The 27,601-nt window shown below is 31.6% G+C and overlaps 1 protein-coding gene across 1 annotated transcript in view; it reads left to right on the top strand.

Annotated features, from left to right (window-relative positions):
- The window catches only part of LOC118195950 (uncharacterized), a 162,321-nt gene that overhangs the window by 47,349 nt on the left and 87,371 nt on the right, over positions 1–27,601 (top strand). Inside the window, exons 6-7 of the mRNA XM_035367293.2 lie at positions 11,454–11,600; positions 23,200–23,339. Of these exons, the coding sequence (XP_035223184.1) occupies positions 11,454–11,600; positions 23,200–23,339 (287 nt within the window). The remainder of the gene's footprint in view (positions 1–11,453; positions 11,601–23,199; positions 23,340–27,601) is intronic.

The raw sequence follows: 27,601 nt of genomic DNA, 5'->3' as shown, positions 1-27,601 counted from the left end.
TAGCGAGTTTTTACTTTGTAAATAGAACAATGACACCTTACAGATAGATATAGCCATAGATTCAACATAACTTTATTATTGGCATAATAGGATACATAATCTCATTTATATTATTATGGAGGCAATATGCACCCTACATTTTTTATAGCTGAGCACACCATCAAGTAATAGATGATAAAGAGAAGCCAGTGGCATGTGTTAGCAAGAGTGAAGCAAAAAGGAAGTTCCAGTGCATTCAGAAAAGAGTGAGAGATAGAGTAAGAAAGTTTCAGTTTCAAGTGATATATGTAATCCGATTGCAGAAAAATTATGTGCATTGCTGCATGTTGTATAATCTTATGATGCATATTAATTTTGAAATGGCACAATTTAGACTAAATATACTGTAAACAGTTACTATTTTTTAGGCCTGAAAAGGCTCTGTTTTATTATTCATCTGTGCCATCAACTGTTTCCAATCTATTGCAACATATACATTACCAAACACTTATTTCAAGTATTTATTAATTGACTGTAAATGGCAATTTGTCTGTCACAAATATAAGTTTTAAATTTATCTTGTAAAATAATAATGAACAGCTAATTCTAAAATAATAATTAGAAATGAAAGCAAAAATTAAGTTATTTATGTATTTTTAAATTTATTTTAAAAAGTTATATAAAATTATTTTTATAATTACATACTTGATGAAAATTTTAAACTCTTACTAACAATTGTTGTATCCTTATTTGTTTTGTATTATTTAGCAGCTTTTCCATTTCATAAAACTGCTGGTTGTATTTTCAATGTTTCTTTTAGTTCAAGAGATTTTCTTACAATTTGCAATATCTTTCTAAACATCATTAATTTTGACATGTTATCACAGTTTTCTGCATCCCTTCACTGTCAGCTTCTGCATTTCTTTTAACACAGTCAGTTTTTTTTTTTTTTCCTCAATATTATCCTCTGCAATTCCTGTGAGGTTTCTTTTACATAAAAACCTCATTTAAGACAGTTTTTAACTGTGTTTTAAGAGATTCTTCTGCTGCATTAACTATAATATGCATGACCTCTAGCACAGATATTGACTTCTTATCTGCTTCAAAGTAGTTGCATTTTCAAAAGATTCAATTTTGTTTATTATGTTTATCATTTGTAATGACATTTGAAAGCTTATCTAAAAGCTGAATGTTAAAAGTTGTATTTGCATGACGAGATGCTAATCAGAGTTGTGTCTGCTGCTCGGTTATCTAGATAGTAAAACTAGGTTTTTTTTTTTTTTTTTTTTTTTTTTTTTTTTTTTTTTTTTTTGCTGTCTGATTTTAAACGAAAATCAGTAAAAGTACAATTTGTCATTCATAAGTTGTTATGGTTTAAAGGTATATTCTTGGCTTCTTTTCAAACATCAAGGTCTAATTTGCTTTTTTTGCAGTGATATTTCATTCTTTCAAATAAATTTATTCATTTAGAATGTATTTTTAAGCCAGAATTCTCAAAGCATAAAGTATCTTTTATCTAAACAGTTCTTTTCAGCTTTGGTTTATACTTCTGAGAAATGATTCTGATATTACTTGTAATTGAATATAATTAGTATTAAAAAAAGTTTCAAGCAGTGCAATATAGTGGCAATTTAAAACAAAAGAAGTGAACAATTTCCTGAGATTTGTTTAGTGTTACATAGCACAAATAATTTTTTAATTGCTAACTCAAGTAGGAATTTCATATGTATAACAAGTATTCAAGTAATAAATATGTTATTGTTTAAAGCATAAAAAAATCACAATTTTAATGTTTCTAATTGCTTTTATTTTCTCTGAGCAATAGTTTGTTTTGATCCTTGTGTGTTGTTAAGACTGCTGATAATTCAATATTGTATGTTCAGTATTACTCTAACAAACTCAGAAGTTAGGTCTAAATACACACTATTCTTTATAATTTTAGATCTCACTAATGGATGAATGGTTAAGACTGCTAAATACTAGGAGTTCACATGAATACCAGCAAGTTTTCCTTAAAAGTGCCCCAAGAACTTAAACTTTGTTACACTTGCTTGTGTCTCTTGAGAGGTTTTTTTTTTTTTTTTTTTTTTTTTTTAATTTCACTTTCAATATATTTATCATTAGTTTATCAGTTTATAGATTAATAGCTGCTAATTTTACTGGTGCTTTTGTATTATCCACACAGTCCTCCTATAGAGGGCCACTTTTTGGTGACCAACATTTTGCCAACCTCAAATGAGAAAAACAATAGCCATTAAAAAAAAAAAAAAAAAATGTTGGTGTACTGAAAATTATGTAAAATAGCGACAGATAATGAAATTTAAAATGTAAGAAACATCCATAATGAAACATTGAGAATTACATAAAACAGCGATAAATTAAATTAAAAGCAGAATTACACAGATTTAGAAACTATTACCACAAGCACCTAAGAAGAGTTCATAAGCAGCAGTCATCAAGATGACAGTTGAATGTGAACAGAATTTGCCCCAGACTAGCTTTTCAAGAAACTTATATTACATTGAATAGTGTATTTGGATACTAGCTTCCTGCGTCAAATTTTCAAACAGCAAAAGTATATATGAAATTTGAAAAGAATTTAATGTATCAGAAAATAACTGTGCTTAAAGGAATTACTACAAATTTACAAATAGTTTAATATTCTAAAACAATTTTTATTTAGAAAAGATAGAAAATCATGCAGTTATCATGAAACTAGAATAAAAAAAGAGTCACATTCTTTAAAAGAAGATAATATTCTTGATTTTTACTTCAAGTTTAAAAATTAGAATCATAATTTAATATTTGGCACCATAGGGTATAAATTATCATCATGAAAATAACAGATGTGTTTATTAATTATAGACAAAGATGAGTGTAAAAATAGCTTTTTAAGTTTTTATCCTAGAATTTTATCCTTGAAGATACTGCTTTAGATTTTTGTTAAAGAACTAAAAGAGGGTTTAAAAATATTCTGTTTTAAGTAATCTGTTTAATCTAATTCTGTTTTTAAAAATAATCTAATATTTTCTTTGATTCCTTTTCTTCCATGTTTTAATACCGAAATGTATTAATTTAGAAGTCAAACAACAAAAACCAGCATTATATTTTCAAATTTTCACAGGATTAGTTTCGATGGTTTTACCAAACCATCATCCTCAGCTTTTTTTTTTTTTTTTTCCCCCAGCTGAGGATGATGGTTTGGTAAAACCATCGAAACTAGTCCTGTGAAAATTTAAAAATATAACGCTGATTTTTGTTGTTTGATTTCCAAATTAATATTTGTTCAGCATGTTATTGTATCCTAATTACTGAAATCTATATTTAATTCATCTGAGCCACATAACATTAAAAATGGCTTTTGTAGAGCTTTACATTGGTATTTTTAATTTTAACATGCACGTCCAAAATAAATAAATATATTTTAATAAAAAATAATAAATTGACAAGTAAAATAAATTTTCAGATTTATCATTGAAGCATTGTGCCCAACAATTCAATCAGAAACCAGGAAAGCTTGTAATTGACCAAATAAAATAAAGAAATAAACTAATGATAAAATACAGACTATATAAAACAGAAAAAAAAAATATAAACAGACTTACTGAAACATTCCATTTTAACAATCATAAGTGCATTATATATTAATAAAAATCATGTGTTCTTTTATTCATGAGCGTTTTTATCTCTATGTGGGTATTTTTCACATTGATAATTATAACAGTGAGGTTCTTCTTATAGGCTTTGTTCATGTGTGCTTTTGTCTGATGGGATTTTATCTAGTTACTAATTACAGTCACCTGTACAATTGCATTTCTGAAATCTTTAACCACTTAAATTAAAATTCTTGCTAACACATTTGCTGAGACTTATTTTGATGTCTGGAACTTCATTAACTGAAATAAAAACTTCCTTGCAGAGAGTGAAATCATCGTTGTGTAGAGTTGGTTTAAAATGCTATATCCCATATCTAGTTTATGTAAGTTTTCATTTTCTTTAAAAATTAAAACAGCAATATTCAAACTATTAACCTTTCTCTTATCTGAACTTATCCTCCTCCCAGGGTTGCTATGCCACCTGGAAAAATCAGAGAATTTAAATACTTTAGTCAAAATCTGGAAAAGTCTGGGAATTTCATATGGTGATTAAAAAAAAAAAAACTAATTTTTGCACCAACGATAGAAGCGATCATTTTCTTGTTGAATTATGGTATCATGTGAATGTCATTCAGGCAGCTGGTGTAGAGCTAGTTTTCACAGCTAAAGTCAGATTGTCTTTTAGAAAGGCAAAGCAAGCTTTCAGTAATCTTGATAATCGAGAGACACACATATGCAGTGCATGTTGAAATGAAAGAAAATACCTTCCTATTCTCGTATAAAACAAAATCGGTTTAATCCAGGTATACGGTACACACGGGATTTGGTGACAATATGATGAGCAGTAAATGGGTCATTTTGGTATTGGCAATTTTCAAAATCATGCCAAGGCCATACCATATACTAGGATTTTACTAGAGAATCTTGAAATAACTTGTTTGTCGTTTTGCTGTAAAATAAAAAAATAGTGATCATTCATCTAGACTAACCATTTAATATAACTATATTCACCAATATATTGTTGATTAATGTAATTCAATTTTTAATCTTAAGTAATTAACTTTATTTTAATGTTATTCGTGTTATTTAATGTGGCTTCTTCCTACTAAATTTATTTATTCTTAGTTAATAATACTTTAAGATTTCAAGCAATTTTCTCTGGCATACGCCTGAAACTAATTCTAGCAGTACGATGACATACTATCACGCACATATTTCTTACATGTGCTGCTAAATAAACATAAAATACCTGAACTTATTTAAAAATATCATTAAATAGACTTCTTTCTTTCGTTTAGCTGTGAAATGTCTGCAAAAAAAGAAATTTTTTAATACAGATTGGGCAGATTCTAATCTCAGTCTTCAGTGGAGGAAACAATTCCTACTATAGTTATAATAGTAATGCTTTCGGGTTATATATGTGTATATATATATATGTCATGTGTAACTGGCTAATTTCTGTGCTTTCAAGTGGTACCAAAATTAATTTACCTCTCAGAACAGCCAACACACACTATGCGGATAGATTGGAATCCTCTTAAAATACAGCTGGAAAACCTGGGAAAATCAGGGAATTTCATTCTTCTGTGTGAGTGCAACCCTTTCCTAAATTTGCAGTTAGAAATCTGAATTTTGAAAGCTGTAAAATTTTTTCTTCTTGCTTAATTGGTGACTGTTTAACAGAGTGTAGAGCTTAAATATTTTTTGAGATTTTATTGAGTGCAAAAGAAAAGTCTCCCCCCCCCTCCCACACACAAACACAATCTTCCATTTCAACATTAACAAAACTGTTTGCTTTCCTCTTTGCATCATCAGTCTTTCCTGTGACAGAATTATGTTGTGTTCCTTCTGTTTGACCAACACTTTTATTTCTGTTTTTGACTGAACCTGCAGCAGTTATTACCTCTAAATCTTCACTTGAATTACCCAGTTCGTCTTCCATATTATCATCACTCATTGCACCTATATCCTCATCCTTGACATCCTTGACTCTCTGAAGTTGGCTATCGTAATTGACATTATTAGTTACTGATTTCTTATTACATAGGTTAGATTTGCCAGTTTCACAGCATTGTAAGGTATATCACCATTCTGATGATGTGTTGTGCTCACACTAACCTTCTCCAACAAGATGACACCATTGTGGTTTATTTCGAAGGTGAAGCAAAATCCTCGCTTCTGAGAACGTTTTTATGAGTTGGAAAACAATGTACCTCCAGCATCTGCTTTGTCGCGTGAAGGAAAGCAAACCACTCAGATTGGTGGTGCCCCAATAGCCACTCCCCTCTTGGGAAACATTGCTCAAGGCAGATCCTTTGAGAAGTAATTTCTTAATACAGGAAAATATTGGTCACTTGTAATTCCTTACAAAGTATTGACTGGCAGTATGGTTTTTCTTACTTTAGCTATGTAGTCAACTATAGCTGCATATGGATTGTAATCTAATCCAGAGTGATGTACTCTATTTTTCATAAATTGAATGAATTTTATTCCTTCTGACCACTTTTTTGTATTGTTTATTTCCAGCCAAAAGATAATGTCTTTTCGGTATCTTGGTTTGCTCTTTCAACTGTAATTTACTGTAATTTGGCATTCCATAAACAATTCTGAATTCATTCACAAACTTCTTTAACAGTTTTATTGCCAAACTATTGTCCATCGGCACTTTGCTAAGTGCTCCAAATATTGTGAACATATCCAATAGGTGATAAGTAGTTACCTTGGCTGGTTTTGTTTTTAACATTGTTAATTAAATAGATTTTAGTAAGTTTCTTAATAAACCATTATAAAGTTTCTGTCCATTTATGATTGCATGCCGATGAATTCACCTCGACACCTCAAATCCGACTTGCTGCTTTTAATTGGTTTAACAGCAAGACATTTTCTTTCTTTCTTTCTTTCTTTTAACAAGGCTTACAAAGATTTAAATACATGGTTACAATTTCGACTATGATGTTCTTTGTCTTAACCTCTTTCATCATTCAGTTTTGCCCTCCATGGCCGATTGCAATGTGAATCTTATGAGTTAATTAAAATTACTTCTTCACAAAAGTATAAGAAGTAACTGATTCTTTTTCATTTTTAACTGGAATGATGAATTTTCCAATATTACAATTCTTACAATGTCATAGTTTGATAGTCATTGATAAATTACTCGTGAATTGCCAGAAGTCTTCCTTTTACTCACATTAAGTTTTGCAAAAAATGAACTATTATTTTCTTTTGTAAATAATTAATGATTTTTTAAAAATCTGAGCATCTTGAAATTATGTGTAAAACGTGACTGTATATATTTTAAATCTCCATCCATTGTGTTTGCAAATAGAATAAAATTTATGAACATTTCAAAACAATCATATGCACTGGCAGATGCTAATGAAAGCAACATCAAATTGACATTCAACACAGTAAACAATCAAAACTATCAGTCTCAAAATATTTGTGAGCATATTGAAAAATGCAGATGTTTCCATCTAAAGTAAACGACCAACTTATTTTTGTCTGGCTGTTGCCAACAAATAAAAATAAATTAGGGTGCTCACAACAGATATCATCTGAGCAAATATCGAGCTACTTGCATGATAAGTAAATGATGTGGGGAAAGCATACTCATGCATGATGCAAATCTCAAACTGAACAACACATTGGAAATTATTACACTTATCTTTCGTTGTTTGAAATTATTAATAACAACCAATTTATGTGATAAATTCTCTTAAATTACTCACTTTAATGGATTTTTAATAGTTAATTAATCACACTGACCACAATATGCATGTTTCAAGAAAAGATTATTGCTGTCATACAAATGAGGTTTTTTAAATTATACAGAAAATGAAAATATTTAAATTGCAATATAAGCTTTCGTATATTAATGAAATATAAATAAAATAATATAAGCAGGAAATATGTTCAAAATTAGTTTCTTCCATTTTTTCTGGCCGTTTATTTTCACTGTGGAAAAAGTATGCAAGTCTTGGATATTATTAACCCTTAAGTCAGCACAATTTTCTACATCAGAGGGGGCTTGAGAAAAATTTCTTCCAGGCACACATATCATCTACAGAAGGGTTGTTTTAACAGTACCAAATATAAATTATGTATTTATTGTGCACATATAATCTGTTATTAACTCTCTGAGCATTATGACCGGCTTTATCTGGTCATCAGAAGTTTTGCTACTTGGCATATATTAGCTTATAATTAAAGATATTTCCTTTCTTACTTTCTTTAATAATGTAAATGTCATCTTAATGAATGTAAGTTTATGAAAATACAGACTAAAATAAGTAATTATACAAACTCAATTAATAAATGCTGTTTAAATACAGGTCTTCATGACGGATCTAAAATCCTGTGCCGCTCAGAGGGTTAACATTAACTGTATTATTGCATTCAAATGAGAGTTTTTTGTTACCATCTTATGAAATTGAATCTTTTCTATTTGTGTAATATGAAACATTACAATAATTGATATTTACTAAGATTGTTTCAGTTCATTGAGTTTCTTTTTCCTTCCCATTTGGTAGTGTATTTCCTTTTTGAGAATGCAGGTATAAAACATCTTCCTTTTTTAATAATTATTAAATTATCTGACTGTCAAGTTGCTTATATTCTACTTATTTTAGGAATACACCTATCCCTCGATTTTGCATGGTACTCATTTTACATGATTTAAAAATTAACAGCTTTCAAAAACTTGGTAAAAATGCATATTCAGCTGTATATAAATGCATATTCAGCTGCATAAAAATGCATATTCAGCTGCATATACACAAATACATATATTTGAAGTCATTTTTGAATCTCATTCCTTTGGTAACACTGGTGGCAACAACAAGGATGGGGATTCCCCATGTTGTAAACGGGGAATCCTCCTAGTGTGTATATGTATTTCACAACAGTAAAGCTGTTTGGTTCATGTGAACTAATGCAGTATCAGTATTTTAGCTGCAAAGCTTGCATCATTTTTATCTACATATTTGAATGTTTAGTGGTAAGTTTTTAACATTTATATTTTTGGGGGCATTTTTATAATTTATGTCATTTTTTAAGGTTTTATACTTCCAAAAGTTTTGAAAAAAAAACGTTAAAAAAAAGAAAAGTTATTTCTTTAAAAATAAAAATATATGTAAGAGATGATACAATGGAAAATATGAGAACATTAGTGATATGGATAGAAGACCAAAATAAGAAACGTATTCCAATTGATACTAGTCAGTCACCATTGGTGGTCAGATAAAAGTATCTTTTCCCTCAATTCATGGTTGGTTTGAGAGATTTATACAAAGACTCTCTTTACATAATCTAAAATTGAAAGGAGAAAAAGCATCTGCTGATTCAGATGCAACACAACAATATCCAGTAAAATTTGCTGAAATTATTGCTGCCAACTCCTGTACTTCTGATCAGATCTTCAATGCCGATGAGTCCGGGTTGTTCCAGAGAAAAGATGCCTGGAAGAGCCTATATAAGCTAAAGCTTGAAAATCAGCTAGTGGGCATAAGGTAGCGAAAAGTTGTATAATAATTCTTTTCTGTTGTAACGCTTCAGGTGATTATATAATGAAACAATTGGTTATTAACAAATCAAAAACACCACACTCATTTAAAGGAATAACCATAAATGACCTTCTCGTTTATTGGATGGCTAATGAGATAGCATGGGCCTCTGCCATAGCTTTCAAAAAATTATTTTAAATAAAAATTGATTGCCTTTTAAGGCTCATCTATTAATTGATAATGCACCTGGTCATCCTCAAGATTTACAACATGGAAATGTAGAAGTTGTCTTTTTAACAATAAATACAACTTCCTTATTACAGCCGTTAGATCAAGGAATAATTTTGACTTTAAGGCATTATATATCAAACAAATCTTCTGGTATATTTTAGAACGAATGAAGAATGGTGAATCTCTTACTCTTATAGATGCTTGGAAGAAATTTACAATCTTAGATGGTGTTAAGCATGCTGGACTGTCATATATTCAGATTAAACAATCAACACTCAATGCGTGTTGGAAAGCAGATGCTGCTAATGATGAGAATGATAGATTACCATTAGAGCATGAATATTCTCAGATCACTAAATTAGTCCAAACTATAGGAGAAGGTTTTGAGGATTGAGCTCAGGCAGATATTGAAGAAGTTGTCTTCGTTGGACAGCAGATATTGTCTGTTGGAATCGTCGAGACTTCGACGATTTTTCCGGATTATAGATCATCAGTTTAAATCTGGTAAGATGGCATGCAGAAATTATAAAATTAAAAATATGAAACCGTAATTTATAAAATAATGAGCAATTATGATCTAAATGTATCAAAATTTACAAAAAAAAAAAAAAAAAAAAAAAAAAAGCTTAATATTTATTTGTTTACTTTAACATTTCGCATAGCCGAAATTAGAAAATTGCAACCAGAAAACTATTTGATTTGTATTCGTGATATTTATAATGACGAGGAATTTGATTTAATTCATATCAAAGACGGAGTACATCAAGATGAAATACTACATTTAGTAAAGAATTATAAGCCGAATAAAATAAAAACATCTGCCCTGAAGATAACGATAATGCTGACAGATCAACTTCCAGTTCATTGCGCGCCGCGACGTCCCCCCCCCCCCCCACAGAGCAGCGTGAAATTGATAAACAGATTTCGGAATGGTTAGATAAACAAAGGATATGCCTTATTATCCATTTTTTGCAGCATTTAAACTTTTTGTTTGATGGACATCGAAACATACTTTCGTTTTGTAGATCCTTTGGGAGCTCCAGCATCGGAAATTCTATTTGACATAATCGAAAGTTCAAGCTTACTTTTATAAAATTGCTCTTACAGTCTGCAAAAAATAATAAGCCGGATCCAATTCGAAGATTAAGGAACAACGCAATCATTAACATTAACTGAAATAGATAATTAGATAATTTTAGCTTATACCATCCGTTATACATTAAACGCGCACACGAAAACGTATTCTGCGCTTGCGCACACCCATATGTGCAGTCGTAAAGGTCTTACGCACACGCGTAAACGCCTATGTGCATGTGTCAACGCGGCGCATGCGCAGAAAGTTTTAAGCTTTGAGGTCCAGATTATAGATCATTCCGGATTATGGGTGTCCGAATTAACGACTTTTGACTGTAATCATTTTTTTCAATATGACATGAATGTTGAACTAGCTGTCCGATTCTGATGGGAGCTTAGTAAGTGCTTAAATCAATACGAGAAGGTTTACAAAGGTTTAGGAAGAATAAATCTAGGCAATTGCTAATTACGAATTTCACTACAAAGTCTTGTTGAGCTGAGATCTTCCCTAATTCGTCAACCATTGAAGCAGAATCTTATCCAGAACACTCAATTGATGAAAGTCATATCACACCAATCAAGAATAAAAGACTAGTTCATGAAAGTGATGACAGTGATTAAACTCATAATAATTTTTTGAATGATCTTATATTTTCCTAATGTAAAATAAATTAAATATGTACTTCTATTACCTACATATATTTTCTATTTTATGAACAAAGTATAACTTAAACGAAGTATAACTGCTATTTATTTTAAGATGACTTATTTTTTTATGTAAATAAATAACTAAATTATGCACATGTTGTGTGCTTTTTGCTTTACACTGTTTTACATAGCAAAATCCAAGATGTTGATTTACAGGGTTTTGGGCAGAAATTGTGTTCCATGTAAATCGAGGGTTAGGTGCATTATGTTAAGAAAGGAAATCCCATATTTATTTTAATTTCATAATGTCTTAGCTCTTCCAGTATTAAAATTATAAAGTTCTGGAGCAAATTACTCTTTTTTAATTCAAATACAATTTTACAAATATTAATATATTTATCATCTTGTCAATTATAATTTTTAGCTCTAGAAGATGAGTATGTAAAGCTTAAAATATTATATGAAACAAAAAGTAAAGAACTGGAAGAAAGAACACGAGAAGAAATAATTTACAGAGAAAATGTTAAACATGAAATCAGTTCCCTGAAGTCACAAATCACAGTTCTAGAAGGTAATATACAGAAAGTGTTTCATTAATTTTCTTTGCTTTGAAGATTGCTTTTGTCTTTTTATGTTTTGATTATCTTTGATATTCTTAAAGAGAGATAAAGGGGTATCAATGCAACTGTCGACTCTGATCAAAAATCATGAAATGGTCAATCATCTTTAACAGGTGATGGAGGACGGGGACACTCGGTACCTAACAAAGGAAATAGGTATTTGTCCTACACCCTCCACTACCTTGAACTGGCAGCTGTCTCAAGTCCCAGGAAGCCTGCCTTGGAAATGCATTTGCTTCTCTGTAAAATCGCATGAACAGACAAGGACATGGATGATATTACATGAATGCGTTAGCTGCATAAATATATAAGCATTAGCTTTTAAAATGCATTGGCGTTGCTCTTGGGTTCATGCTGCTATAATTCTGAAATACTTCAAATACTTGTAACAATAATGCTAATTATTCTTAAATACATCAAATACTTGCAATACTACATTAAATGTGATCTGTCAATTAAATACTTTAATACATTAGCTATATGAATAACGTATAAGTGTTAGCTGTTAATATGCATTGGTGATGCCCTTGGGCACATGCTGCCATAATTCTTAAATACATCAAATACTTGCACTACTACATTAAATATAATCCATCAATTAAATACATTAATACATTGGCTACATGATTGAGTTACAGGGATATGTTAGTTATGTACTTGAGAGCTTGAATACAGTAAGATACCTGAATACATTAAACTTGTTTACATTCATTATTTGGGAGCTTGCATTATTTGAGTACTTACATGCATTGATATAATAGATACGCGATTATGTTAAATGAATACTGTTTATAATCTTGAATGCTAGTTATATACTTGAATACTTGACTGCAATAAAAACACTTGATAAATTGATTACATTAACCTATATATATTAATTATATGAGTATTTGAATATGGTTGTTGACATATATATTTATGTAAGTTATTGGCTACTTTATATATCCAAGAATTATTATATACACAATAATTCTTGGATATATAAAGTACCTATAAATTTCAATAGTTTATATTGAATATGTAAATTCATATAGGCTTGAATACATAAATTCATATAAGCTTGAATACTTATATATGTTACTGTTTGAATGCTTAATTAATTGCTCATTTTACTGTTGCTGCAATTCTGTCTCTAGTGGCACTCATTGGCACTCTCACCACCACCAGGCATTCTGATATGGAACCTTTCGGTTAGTGGATATTCTGTGACGTAGTTTTCGGGACTTCCTTGTGCTCTGCAAATGCAAAGGTTCGACCGAGTTCATGATGGCTAGGGTGAAGAAATACTCAGGGAATGGGCCATGTCCACTGATATATCTAGTAAGTTGTGAGGCAGAGTAGAGTCTATTTATGCAGATATTTGGAAGAAAATCATGCATACAATGCCCTTTGCCACTTTTGTCCCATTCTGTTTGCCATTTTTGTAGGGAAATGTTCAGAATACAGCACTTAAGATAGCATCTAGGTGCCGGAAGGTGGCACTGGGTTGCCCCTATACTAGAAGCTGCTTCTTTGGCTAGAAAATCAGCGAGCTTATTCCCCACATGTACTGCATGTACACTGCGGGGGAAAAAAGGTTTTACTGGGCTGATTGACGAAATTTAAATTGCGTTTTTCATGTCTCGAAAGCGCGACTTGGCATACGTATTAGATTTATATATAGCATTGTTCAAATATAGGTATTTTGACACAAAATGGGACCTTTTTCTGCAATAACATGCCAATTCTTTTCCATATTTCGATTCTACGACTCAAATTATGCCTAAATATTAAATTTTGTAAAACTTCGTGCGAAATTTATGGAAAAATTCAAAAATTTAACTTTGCGCATTTTTTTTTCAGTTTGAGCCAAGAATAATTCACTTGGTGAACTTCTTACTATATAGAAACCTATTTTCCTTTCCCTTCCATAGTGCAGGAGTGGAAAAAAAAGTCGCATCATTCCTACTTTCAAATAATTATAACAAAGTGCGTACACCACATTTTTGTTATTATCGCTTTCAACAAACATTGCAAATTTCAAAACATGCCAATATATAAATTTACATGTATCTTCGGAAATTTTGAATTAAAATCTCTAATTTTTTGCAGGTATGCTTAGAAATGCATCTACTTTAAGATGATTGTAAAAATTTTATAGGTTATAGTTCAAAAGCTTTTTTGAAAAATGTATAAAAATTATTTAAAAAATACAAATTTTAAAAACAAATCATAACAGATAGGTGAATTTTATTTGGAATAAACCTAAATTTCAAACTGTGTAGGAAGGAATCAAATAAGTTTCACAAAAAAAGAGATATTAATAAATACATACCAAATTGAATTAATATTGAGAAGCTAATTTTTTAAAAGCTACTCGTGCAATTTTTACAAAACGTGGCACTTTAGCATAATTTGAGTTGTAGAATCGAAATATAGGAAAAAATTGGCATATCATTTCAGAAAAAGTCCAATTTTGTGTCAAAATACCTATATTTGAACAATGCTGTATGTAAATCTAATACATATCCTAAGTCACACTTTCGAGACAGAAAAAACACAATTTGAATTTCATCTATCTGCCCAGTAGAATAGGAGATATAGAACTGTCTTCCCCCCCCCAGTGTACTTTGATCCAATGAAGCATGATGTTCAGATACGTGTTGTTGTGAAGTAATTGTTGTACAGACTTTACTGGTTGTGAAGGATTGTGGATCGCTTCTAGCTGCAGGCTAGCTGTCTGAGATTATTTGCATATTTTGGAGATTCTGTGTAATGGCATAGCAAACTGCTTGCTCCAAGGCTAAGGCCTCTGCCTGGAAGATGCTGTTATGTTCTCCGACTCTTCCAGTGATATGTTTGTACAGATTTAGGCACTTTCTACAGAGCACTTTGTACACCTGTATCAGATTTTGAGCCATCTGTGACGATGGCTGAGGTCAGCTCTGAGCCACTATGCTGTGTATGTATAACTTCGATGCCTTTTCCTCTGTCTGCTGGATGGGGGTGGGAGGCAGTACATCGTAGGCAAACTCTGGCATTGCGAAAGTGGAGCCATGGTAGGTTGTTTCCTGTTGCAGAAGGAGTAACTTCACTAGCACTGACTTTTGCTCAACACTGATGTGGAGGGAAAGCAGGCTGGCTAAAACGTTGAGTGCTTCTGTGGAAGTTGTTTGGAAGGCTCTTGTTATGGTGGGGCAAATGGCTGTTGTACTGAGAGTAACTGTTTAATTCTGTATCCTTCCATTGGTGATGCCCAGATGGCTACGGCATAAATAACTATTTTTTCAATTACTGTTTTATACAGTACATTTTGGAAGCGAGGGTTACTTACCAAGTAGCACCCTGAAATCGATATATTTTGTTTGCAATGGCTTGAGGTGTTTTTTTTTTTTTTTTAAGGTATGCTATGTGAGGTAGCCTTTATCCCACACAAGCCGTAAATCTGACTTCATAGCAAAATTTAATTTTTTGCCATTGGCAGGAAAACATTGTTTCTTGACTGGATTCTTTCTCTTTTTAGGAATGAGCAGCACTGTACATTTGGTCTCGGAGATTGTTAATTTAATACTGTGGCATAAATTTGCAAAGATGTTGCATACTTCCATACCACATTGCTCAAATTCATTTTGAGTATTCTTGCTAATGACAAAGGTGACGTCATCTGCATATTCTTCTAGTTTTGCATACAATGGCCAGGGGTGACTGATCACTTCGTTGAATGTGAATTTCCAGAGTATGAACCTTGAGGGCAGCCTCTGACTTGTGGTTGTCGTATGATGCCATTGTTGGTAGAGATGAGAAGTTCTCTGTCTGCAAGATAGTTGCAAAAAGTCTTGTGTAGATAAGTTGAACACTGGGCATCCCTAAGTGCCTGCTTGATAGCAGGCCACCATATGGAGTCAAAAGCTCCCTTTACATTTAGGGAGATGACAATTGAGTGCTGTTTCTGCTCTCTGTTGTTTTGAATTGCTGCTTGAAATTCTGCTAGTGCATGGGTAGTGGATTTTCTTGAATCCAAATTGTCATGGATTTAAGTAATTTGTGTTTTCTATGTGGTGTTTTTATCTATTGATGAGCAACCTCATGTAAGTCTTCCCTAGCGCAAAAAGTAAAGAGATGGGCCATAATGAGGAAGAGACTGTTTTTTCTTTATTTTTCTTAGTGTAAAAGACAACTTGTCCAGATTTAAAAGCTTTTGGAAAGGGATGAAATGCTAGTATGTCAAAAAGAAATCTGGGTGAGAGAGAGTTGCTATCTTGATAATATTATGGTGAAAAACGTTCCCAAGAAACGAGCTCCAGGGCTCGTCTCTTGGGAAGAAAGTGGAAGGTGTGTTAGGATCTTAAGTTGACTAACATTTATTTTGTTTTAAAACTTTACTATCCTCTCTTATTTTCCACTTCTGGCCAGAATAAATACATTAAATCGTGTATGCAAATTTTACTTGCTAATGCTTAAGTATGGCTTTTCGCCAAGAACAGTTAGATGGGGAGAGAGTGAGCCTTCTTGCCCCTATACTTCACGCGAGCTTTCAGTCAGTTGCTGTATGCCTTTAAGGCCAGACGTTTAGTCCTCTTGATATTTAAGACATATTGTAGTTTTCTGCAGTTTGTGTACTACATACGTAATAATTTGAAAGGCCAGTCTTAGTGTTAGTCATTTGTGTAAAGTATTCAAAGTTAGCTCTTATTTAAATTTAGTTAGTTAGTAGTTCTTATATTTTTACATTCAGACCACAAGTGTTTGATCTTTGTATCCCAAAGTGCGGGAGCGCCTGTAATATCGTGGAAAATAAAGGGTAATTAAACCCTTCTCATCTTGATGTCTCTTCTACACTCCATAGGACATAATTTGTCGTCAAACTCACTGTCTAGTCAGGACACTTCATGTTCTCAAAGCAGATAAGGAGGAATAGCAGTCCTAATTTGTGGTCCTTATTAATGAAGGGCACATCATGTGATGTTGCTGGAATTGCAGGGTCGAGTCCGAGATCGGGAATCTGTGTTTTTGGAAGCATCGTCTGTAGGAAAGCTAGCATCTATGAGAATGCTGATGTAACACTTTCTGTAGCAGGGGAGCTGAGCTGATTGCAAATTTGAGAAGGGGTGAATATTTTGCTTGTTGCTGTCTTGTGCAGTGTTCCGTAAGTATCAGAGTTGGTAGTACAAACTGCTGCTAGCTTCTGCATTTAGAAGACAGCATACTTCTCTTGTACACTGCTCTTGCTTGTTGGAATTGCAATTGTCTTGCTTTTTTTTTTCCTCTGGTGAGCTGCTACGGATTTTCCGGTGAAGTGAACAGCATTATTTTTGCATTCTGCATAACTCCTTTGTCCACCAATTAAGCAACACAATACATTTTGTGCTCCTAGTCGGGAGAATTTCCTCACAAGTAGTTTGGATGTCTCATAACAGGTGATCTGTGTATGTGTCCAAAGCATCATTGTGGGTACAATCATGAAGCTCATTAGTTTTGAGGCCAGTAGCAAATGAAGCTTACATTTTAGTGGAACTATTTTAGTTTTTTTGCAATTTACAATGCCTGATGATGGAAATTTCTATAGAGGTCTCGATGGTAAAAGTAATATACTTGTGGTCAGATGCACTGATATCATCATGTACTGTCCAGTTGTGTATGAGATTGTTGACCACCCGTTTGGAAAGGGTTAACCCATTAGCCGCTGGTGTTGCATTGATGCAACGGTCAAAATAAATGCGTATATAAATATAACTACCTAAGATAAATTATACCAGCAGATGATTTTGTGTAGGGAATATTATGAAGATTATTTCTGTAAAAAAATATTTGCCTTCAATAATCATTTTGTTTATAATAATTAATCTCATACTTTAAGCAAAATTTGCGATCGGGTATTTTTGCTGAAAATATTTAACGAAAGAATCGCCGTCTTTATGAGTGATCTATTTTTAGTCAAGGTCACCGTTTATCAGAACATTACATCAGTCAGATGTTTATATTTGTGTTGGGAAGCAACAGGTGTTGCGCTGACACAACGTCAGCAGGAAAAGGGTAGTCAATCTACTTTTTCACTCATTCCTTTCGATGTTCTTGTTCATGTTCTGGTTGTTTAAAAAATGCCTAGAATGAGGTATCTTACATTAGAAGAAGCCCTTGAAAGATTTTTTGATGAAGAAACAGATGATGATAATGTTAATAATGACCAGAATGAAACTGATATTGTTGTTGTTCCCCCCAGAAATTACAGAAACTAGTGATGAAGAAGAAAGGAATGGCAATGTTTTAAATAATGATAATGATATTTTAGCAAATGATACTGCTGAGGAAGTTGAAATTCACGTAAGAAGTAAGTTTCAGCCTTCTAAAATCAGTTATAGTCACACTAAAAAGTTTAAAAAGCAGAAGATTGAAAACTTGAAGTGGATAAAAAAGGAACTGTTAGTTATGTCTCAGGAAGAGCATGAAGAAAGAGATAGAAGAGAAATTATAAAAGACAAAATACAAAGTAAAACTAGTGCACAGATTTTCGATTTTCGTTTCGGTTTAGCCATTTACTCTCTTCTCGTTGAACAGACAAATATATATGCTCAGAAAAAAAAAAAGAACCCAGAATTTATTGCATTGGAAGCCTATATGAGAAGATTTATTGGAATATTATTGCTTACAGGATATTATTCTTTATCTCAAGAAAAAATGTATTGGTCTTTTGATAAGGACATTTCTGTTCCTGTTGTATGAGAATCGATATCATGTTTGCAGTACAGAAATATGAAGCAGAATTTGCATTTGACAATACTGATAAGTTATATGAGGTGAGAGTGTATATAAACTTACTAAATATCACCACTTTTTACTACTGGAAATATAAAATCTCTTTTAGATTTCAGACACAAGAATGCATTATTCCTTTTGCAAACTCCTATTAAGAGTGTAGAATTAGCCAGAAATAGATCAGCAACAGGAAGACCTAGTAAATTCAGTATTCAAAAACCATTGCATGGAGATGGTAGACATTTTATCGTAATGTCCATTGATAACAAAAGACTTTGTTGTAAAGAGTACCATAGCCAGACGGTTTATAGATGCAAAGTATGTAATGTAGCTTTACATCATGATTGTAATCAAGCTTTTCATGATTGAATCTTTCAATTGAGATAATCTGTATTTGTAAAAGAAATACAATGTATATTTTAATATTAAATTAATTACAAGTAAAGTGATTTGTAGATTTATAAAACGTTATACAGCTAAAAAGTAATCCTGCGCTCCACTCAAAAGAAACATCACACGATTACAATCCTACTCACTAAACATCCATAGTCTTATTCCGCAACACTCACGTTTTCCACAGGTAAGAGCATTTTTTTTATTTTCAATGTAAATTTATGTTATAAATGCTTAATATAATATTTGTTATTATTTTCATGAGAAAAGAAACATTCCTTGTAGTTTTGGTGGTTTATGGGTTAAATCTGTCTCTATCATGACCACTGTCAAAGATGGATGTGTGTTGATTCAGGAGGCAGAAGTTTTTACTATCGATATAATATTCTAAATCGATGCCCTTGTAGTCATTAGAGGGGTATCCCAGCATATGTTGTGGACATTGAAGTCTCTTCTTATGATTACTTTTGAGGTCTGGTTGTGCTGTAGTACGGTGTCTATGCAAGAGGCAATGTTGGAAATGTCTTCTATAAATGGTGAGTAAATTCAGGAGAGAACACGGTACTTGTTGGTGAATTCTAAGAGAATGTCAGAATGGTTCTTATTGGTGGAGAGCACTATCGGAATCTACTTTGTGTGGCAGAAAATAATAATTGCTTGCAGTATTTAAGCTAATAACTGAAATTATAGTACTGAAATGATATAGAATATGAGAATAATTATAGTCAATTTAAATAAATTTCTATTTTCATTTAAAATTTGTCATTATTAGCACCTCCCGCAGTTTTATGCAATCATAGGATTTTCCGAATTCTATTAGGACCTTAACATGATTTCAAGGCCTAATGCAAAAGTGATAATATGGAAAGACTATGTCTTAAGTACCAATAGCCAAGCATTTGTAATTAAATAATTAAATAAAAATAAATATTGAATACCAGCCACTTTTTTATTTATTTTTAGTCATATAACAAAAGATAAACAAGAATACTATTACATTCTAAAAATTATTTAGTAAATTATTTTGCTAATTTTATATGGATGAGGAAACACGGTAAAAATGTTTTAATGATTGAATTCACCGTTAAAAATCAAACAAACCCCAAAATTCCTTTTTTCCAAAACTGTGTAAAATGTTTTGATTAAATATGATTTGAATGAGTTTTCCAATTCTGTTTTAAGTGATATAAATTAGAATATAAATATTATTAAAGTAGGATATAAATATTAGGATATAAATTATTATTAGTAATAATTTGTATATTATATCTTAACAGAATATTGTTTACCTTTAAAAATTATAACTAAAAGAATTAAATTTTGTAAAAGAATAAAAAATATAATTAACTGTTCCATTATGTCCTTTATGCATCTATTTATGTAAAAATGGAATCTGGCTAGGGAATTTACGACTTGTATATGAACTAAAAATTGGTATCTTGACAAAATTTGTCAGAGCATAAAAAGCATATATTCTGTGATATTAGTGTATTCATCATAGTTCTGTATACATAAGTGCAGTTTATAAATTACCAACATAAGTAAATTGGTATCTTGACAAAATTTGTCAGAGCATAAAAAGCATATATTCTGTGTATATCATAGTTCTGTATACATAAATGCAGTTTATAATTACCAGCATAAGTATCATAATAGATTTTATTAAAGCGACGAAAACTGAATGCATGATCCTAGCATTATCAGACTACGGCTCTTTATCTTGTTAAGTACTGCTTGGGTCATAACCAACACGAGTTCTAGTTTTGAAATATTATTCCAAATAAAACAAGAAATGTTAAACGATATGCATTTTAAACAGTTTTACTTTTTTATACGCATAAAAAGTTAAGTAGTTTTAAATTGTACTTCATTTCTGAAACTTCTGCTGTACCATTTTTAGAACAGATCAAGGACTTTAAAGAACAAGTACATTTTAGCAATATGCAACGTTAATGATATAGTGTAAATGTTATTGAACAGCTGTACGATTTGTAACTGGCACTGGAAGAACCAAAATTTATCTGATGATCCAGTCTTCATTTAATGAATTAATAGAGAATGATACAGGGTGATCTGCTGGTCAGCATGTTAGTTACATACGAAAGCTAAACTACTTTCTTTTTTTCTGCCGACAATGAGGCAGCCAATCCACTGGGGCAGTTAGCATAGGTAAACTACTATTTGCTTGTACAAAAACTGTACTTAAAGCTTACAGCTTATTTTAAATAAATTTCGTATACTGAATACAGCTCTTCCGAAAAGCGCTGTTTTCTATCTTATTTGTTTCAGATTAAAGGAAAATAATCAGTTCTGTTTCTCAGAGACGTGATTCCTGCCTATTTGTTTTTCGTGGTTTTCTACATGTGTAACCCAGTTCCACGAAGGCCCATAGCTCTCATATGCTTTGTTATATTTAAATGACCCTAATCCTCATACTACGACAACTATCACTCTAAATTAGGGTAGAAGATTTCGAAACAAGATTTTAAATGAAAGAATTGCTGCAAAATGCACGAAGTATAAGTAGCTATATAAATAATTAAAAATATGCGAAATTTCTTCTGATGGCCTCTTTCAAACAGCATAATATTTCTGCAAAGAAGTAGCACATATTTAGTTAACTCTTGGTATTTAGGGCTATGAACAGAAGGTCGATTTGGGGCTATGAGCAGAAGATTTTTATATTACTTCCTGATAAGCTAACGAGTTCAAATTTTGTAAACATATTGATTGCGGATGGTAATACAATATAGTAAAACAAATTTTATAAAATTCCATTAAATTTTTTTAAATTTTTATTAAATTAATTAAATTTTTTTTTAATTTAATGTTGACACAATTTTTGCACATATTTTCATTTGCAAGACAAACTGCAAAAGTGAAAACTTTAACGTTTGCATTGACGTAAAATATTCTTTTAATTGAAATTTGTATGATATTTTTAACATAACTTCCGATTTCTGAGTGATAAATCAGAAAATGTTTTCGATTATTTGAGACATTTATTGGAAGTAAAAAAAAAATAGTATTCATTGTTATTCATTTACTTTATTGGAAGTAAAAAAAAAAAATTTTATTCATTTTTGAAAAATGATTTTTAATTGAAAATTTTCATTGAAAATGAGTTATTAAGATTAAGAAGATAAAAATTTTTAAAGTTTTATAACATAAGCTTTTATTCAAAACTTATAAAATTCTTAATAAGCCAAAAGCAAAAAATAATTTATGGCATATTTTAATGGGAACAAGAGATTAATTAAACTTCTTTACAATATTTATGTGCAATTTATATCAAGGATTATAAAAGTGCAGACACTTAAGTAACGAAATCAAACAATCGATTTCCAATGTCAAAAATATATATAGGGCATGACTTTTTTTTATTATTCATGATATAAATTTGTAAATGAATTTTGTAAAGAATATTATTTAATCTCTTATTCCTATTAATCTATATAATAAATTAGGGTACTCTTCTGTTATTGGGATCGGATTAAAAAAAGTATGTATGCATGTATATAAGGATGTATGTGGATATATATACATGTGTTTACACACATATAAATGCACAGACACATGCACATGATCTATAAAAATCTCCTTTTCATATTTTTTTTTTTATTTCTTACACAACGTCTAAAACAGAAATTATTTCCTCTTCCATTAACTTTCTAACTGGTAACAAATTTCTTATTACTTTAAAACCAGTGTAAGGTCGCCGTTTTTATAATTTTTATTTAATTCAATTTTGTTTTATCTTGATATTTCAGATTCTCAGTAGTGTATTATTTTAGGTAAATTTTAATATTTAATTTTTTTCATTCAACAAAAGGGTGTAGTTTTATCATGATAAGTACTAGAAAATCTGCCCCTTTTTAATAGAAATTACCATATATTAATCATAAATATATCAAGCTTCCTTGTTATTTGACTCTATTGAATACTCTATTGTACTGTCATGAAATATTATTTTCAGTCATTTCTGTATAAATAACTCTAATATTAAATTTATGATAAAAAACATGATTGCTTAAGGAATTTTAAAATAATGTACAGAATATTTAAAATTATTTGATTTTCTGTTTTTTACGCAAGTTTTCATAATTTTATAAATTTATGTTCATTCACTTATTAGTATTTATTTTAAGTTTCCCTTAATTTTTCCCTCCCTTATTGGACTCTTAGTTTTTATACTCGTCATCATATGTACTAAAGTATTTCTTTGTCCAATGTAAAGAAAATTTAGTTTTTATTTATTTTGGGGCTTGTATTTCATATTAAAAAGAGGCTACTTTATGTTCCCTTTTAGGTATTATGGTAATAACTAAATTCAACTTGCTGATCTGTGGGAGAGGGAATTAATAGAATTTTTTTAATAACTGTGCTTTTTTTTTTTTTTTTTTTTTTTTTTTTTTTTTTTAACAGAGGGAAAAGATCACCTGACTTCTAATCTGCAAAATGCTCATAAAGTAATATCAGATGTTAGACATGAAAACAATATTCTTCATGGGAAATTGACAGCCCTTGAACTGCAAGTTTCTTCTCTAAGAGAAGAAAAAGAAAATGTGAGTATCGAATTGCCTACAATCTATTTGGAGTAATTAGTGGAAAATCAACAATCAAACTGAATTGTAAGATTTACTGGTAGTTATAAAACGAGTTTAAAATCTTACACGTATCTTTAAAATCAGGAACTGAAAAAACAAATCCTCTCTAGCAATGGTTGCAAAGAAAAAAGTTTTGAGTTTTTCTTTCAAATGTAGTTTAAGTGTTTCTCTAATAAGGCTGACTAAGAAAATTAACTAAGGCAATATTTACATAAGCAATGAAATTTGTGAGCAGTTTATTTATTATTTGAAACTGACTGATGCAAATTAAAACATTCAAACAGAAATTTTCCAATGGTAATTTCTGTATCATTCATTTATGCTATAGGTTGTTATTAAATTACTTTTTTGATTTTGCCATTTGCAATTTTAATTTATCATAACAATCATTTTTAATTATTATAGAATGTAAAAATACAATGTGTAATGAAATATGTCAGTATTATAAATTATTAAAATATGAGAATCATGTCTATTGAAAATTAAACATATGTGTATATATATATGTATAGAGAGAGATATGTTAATCAAAATTATAACTTTAATTAGTAACAGCCCTGTAATTGTGGAACATCGAATTTGTACTGTGATAAGGTCACATAAAAGAAGAAGAGACTGAAGATTAATATGGACAAGGATGTCTCGTGAGAATAAGCTGAAAATTATTATTTTTTAACTTACAAACACGTTTTCAATAGTTGTTAAAATAGTCTTTATTAAAATAATTAAATCGTTGGCAATGTTAAGAACGCAAGCTCGAGAGCCATGAATTGCTCTCGCACGTAAAATGTATAGAATTTGATTTTTGAAAATAGTAAGTTTCTCTCTTGTCGAATGGTATGTAGCCATTTTTTTTAGCATTCAATAAATTTTATTATGCTGTGTTTTGTTTTCAACCTGATGTCACAACCCAGGGTTTGCATAGCGGTTTCGGCCACTACACCACAGCAGTAAATATTAAAAGTTGGTGGCAGCTTTTAGGGATTGTTCCTGAGAGTAAATTTAGGAACGGACTTTTTCGCCTGTGAACTTGAGTTTTATGTGAACAGTCAAGACTTTCTTCTCTTCAAGAACGATCTAATTTTGCGTGCAAGGACAGTTCGCGGGTCGAAGCCTCTTCAGTGACAAGTGACAGTGTGTCAGAAGGGAACGCCGGAGGAAGCGTGATCTAGTGCCGCAAAATAGTGAAATTTCCCGGAAGATTATCCAAGTAGTGCCAGGAGAGTCAATCGAAGGCATCTTCAAAATTGGTGAGTACCATTTTGTGATTTTGGAGAAGTTATGCCAGTTATTCAAGACTAGGTTTATTTTGGATATAGTTCTGTTTTGGGGGATCAAAAGTTTTCTGGTGTTTTCTTGTGGTTACTGTTGCTAATTGAAATTAAATTGTTTGTTCTATTGTTTTAGTAACTGTTTAAATTGTATGAAGTATTGTAACGGTATGCTTTAGAAAAATTTAGTTAAATCAGTCCAGAGTTAGAGGACAATATTTATATAGTTGATATAGAGCAGGAAAAGGTTCCCTCTTAATTAGCATTTTTTTATATACGCTTTGTATGTAGGCATAGGTATTATCATTAAGTGTTGTAAGGCAATTTGTGTTCAGAATTGTTAGGGAATTATTCAGTTTTGGAGAGATAGACCTGTTGTTATTTTTGTGTTATTGTATTTCGGGGTAGGTCATTTTTCTTTAATTTTCCATAATGGGTGAGTTTATGAGGAAATTTACTAAAGCTCTGCTATTGGAGTTAGCGGAGGAGTTTGAAATAAATGTGTCTCAGGCAAATAGAGTAAGAGAAATTAGGCAGGCTATTCTAAATGCCGAGGACTATGAAGAAGAAGCTGCGAAAGAATACGCGGCAAGAATTTGGGCTGCGGCTGAGCAGAGAAAAGCAGAAGAAATAGCAGAATGGGAACAAGAGAGAGCAAAGAGGGAACGTGAACAAGAGAGATCAGAACGGGAACAAGAGAGAGCAGAGCGGGAACGGGAGCGGGGGTGAGTTTTTTAATTGGAAAGGTTAAAACTGATGAATGTGGTTCAGACTAATAGCCTAGCTTCCACGGTTTCAAAAGTTGAACAATCTAGAGAAAAAAAGGTTAATTTGAAAGATCTAGTACCATGTTTTGAACCGAGTAATATAGATATTTCATTATTCTTTATGCTATTTGAGAAACAAGCTCAAAAAGAGAACGCTAATGAGATTGATTGGGTCTCGCAATTAATTCCTTTATTACCTCACGATGTAGCCCAGTTAATAGTGAAAGAACCAGCGGATAAAGGGGATGATTATCAGCATGCTAAGAAATTATTAATGTAGAGATTCAAGCTTAGTTCTTGGGCACTAAAAACAAAATTTGAAGAACATTCTAGAAAAAACGGAATGTTACGGGTGGATTTAGTGTATGAATTGAGAGTGTATTTAGAGAATTAGTTGGATTCAGTAGAAGTTCAAGATTTTGAAAGTCTTAAGGAACTTATGCTCACTGAGCAAATTAAGCGGCGAGTCCCTCTAGAAATAAGAGAGCACTATTTAGACAATTGGGAAGAATTTAAAACAGCATCCATTTTAGCAGAGAAATGCGACAAGTATGAGGCTTTGCGAAGGGATACGAGGAAGTTAGAACAGAGAGCGGGGTATAGAAACCATTTGAGAAAGATAGAGACTGGTATGTAAATTCTAACTGTAGTTATAATCAGAAAAGTAGTGGTCATCAAAGAATTAAATCAGAGGAGCATAGAAAAGTGGAGGCTCCTAAAAAAAAGCAATTTTTCATTGAAGCTGGTTTCGAGAAACAGTGGAAAATAAGGTGTTACCAATGTGGAAAGGACGGACATATCCGACCTAACTGTCCATCACTGGAAAAGAATAAGGCTAATCTGATGAATAATCTAGGAACGGAGAGTTTAGGAAAATTTTTTGAGCCGTATTTCAAGAAAGCAGTAATTAATGGGATAGAAAGAGAATATCTGAGAGATACTGGAGCTGGTATAGATCTGTGTAATAGTACTAGTGACTTATTAGGGGAAACTGTATGGGTGAAACAGTCTTTAGACACAGAATGTAAATGTTTACCTTTGGCGAAAGTCACCATTGAAAGTGATTTTGGTGTGGTCACCACAAAGGCAGCAGTTACTCCGGTAGTGTTAGATAAAGAGTACTATTTGTTAGGAATAAAACTGCACAGTTGATTGAGGAAATTAGGGAACGACCGGTTCTCTTGAATGCTGTGGAGACTCGTAGTCAGGCGCATGCGCGCAGGAGTTTAGAGAGAGTGAGTGCAAAAGACTTAGATTCCAGATTGGAAGAAAATAAAGAGATAGAAAGTGAAAGGGCCGTTAATAATGAGCATTCGGAAGAAAGGAAATTAACCAGTAATACGGAGGAGGACATTAAAATTCCAGACATCAGTTTAGAGGAAAGGGCTATTCTTGCGGATGTTTCGCCAGCAGAATTCTCGGAAGCTCAAGCAACAGAAACTCATGATAATGTTCAACACCAAACAAAATTTATTATATCGCATACTGAAGGAACACAAGATCTGCAGAATTCGATATTCAAAAAACCCACTTCTATCAAGACGTTTTCTTCTGAGAAATTGCTTCCAAATAGCCTTCCTGTAAAAATGATGTTCAATTATAATGCTGAATCAAATGCATATGCTATATGGCGTGCAATGTATAAGGAGACATTACCAGCCATTGGCGAGTTTTCTTTGGATAAACTGACAAATCATAAAGTCAGGGAAAAGAAATTGGGACCTCATCCAAATATAATTGTAAATGTTGAAGAGTGTCTTATCTCAATGATTGATTATTCGAGATCAGATCTACGGACAGCAGGAACTTTAGCATATGAAGTATATGGAGGAGCCAATCCTTTTTGTTCTGTAAACTGTTGTTTGAAAAATAATTTTTGTAGCGTTTTGGAATTATATTTTTGTAGATTTAGATTTGTTTGCATAGTGTGTTTCATTTTCAAAATGGTTAGAATTAAATGTTTTATCTTAAGTATTAGCATTGCGTAAAATTTGAGGAATATGCTCTGTATAAGGCACACATTAGGTGTAGTTTAAATTATTTTTGTTGTATTTGTGCGGTTATGTTATCTAGAAATAAGTGTAGGGTAATATAACTGGCTTCTCTATTATCACTTAAATGGTTACCACTTGTGTTTTGAAAGCAGTGAAATGTATTTAGAATTTTTCCTTCCATAGTCAAG

Source organism: Stegodyphus dumicola, chromosome 1, assembly GCF_044657685.1.
Source record: "Stegodyphus dumicola isolate Sdum_Otavi_A_Nest chromosome 1, ASM4465768v1".
Classification (NCBI taxonomy): Eukaryota; Metazoa; Arthropoda; class Arachnida; order Araneae; family Eresidae; genus Stegodyphus; species Stegodyphus dumicola.
Note: the sequence above shows the minus strand (reverse complement) of the source record. Positions and strands in the feature narration are given on the sequence as shown.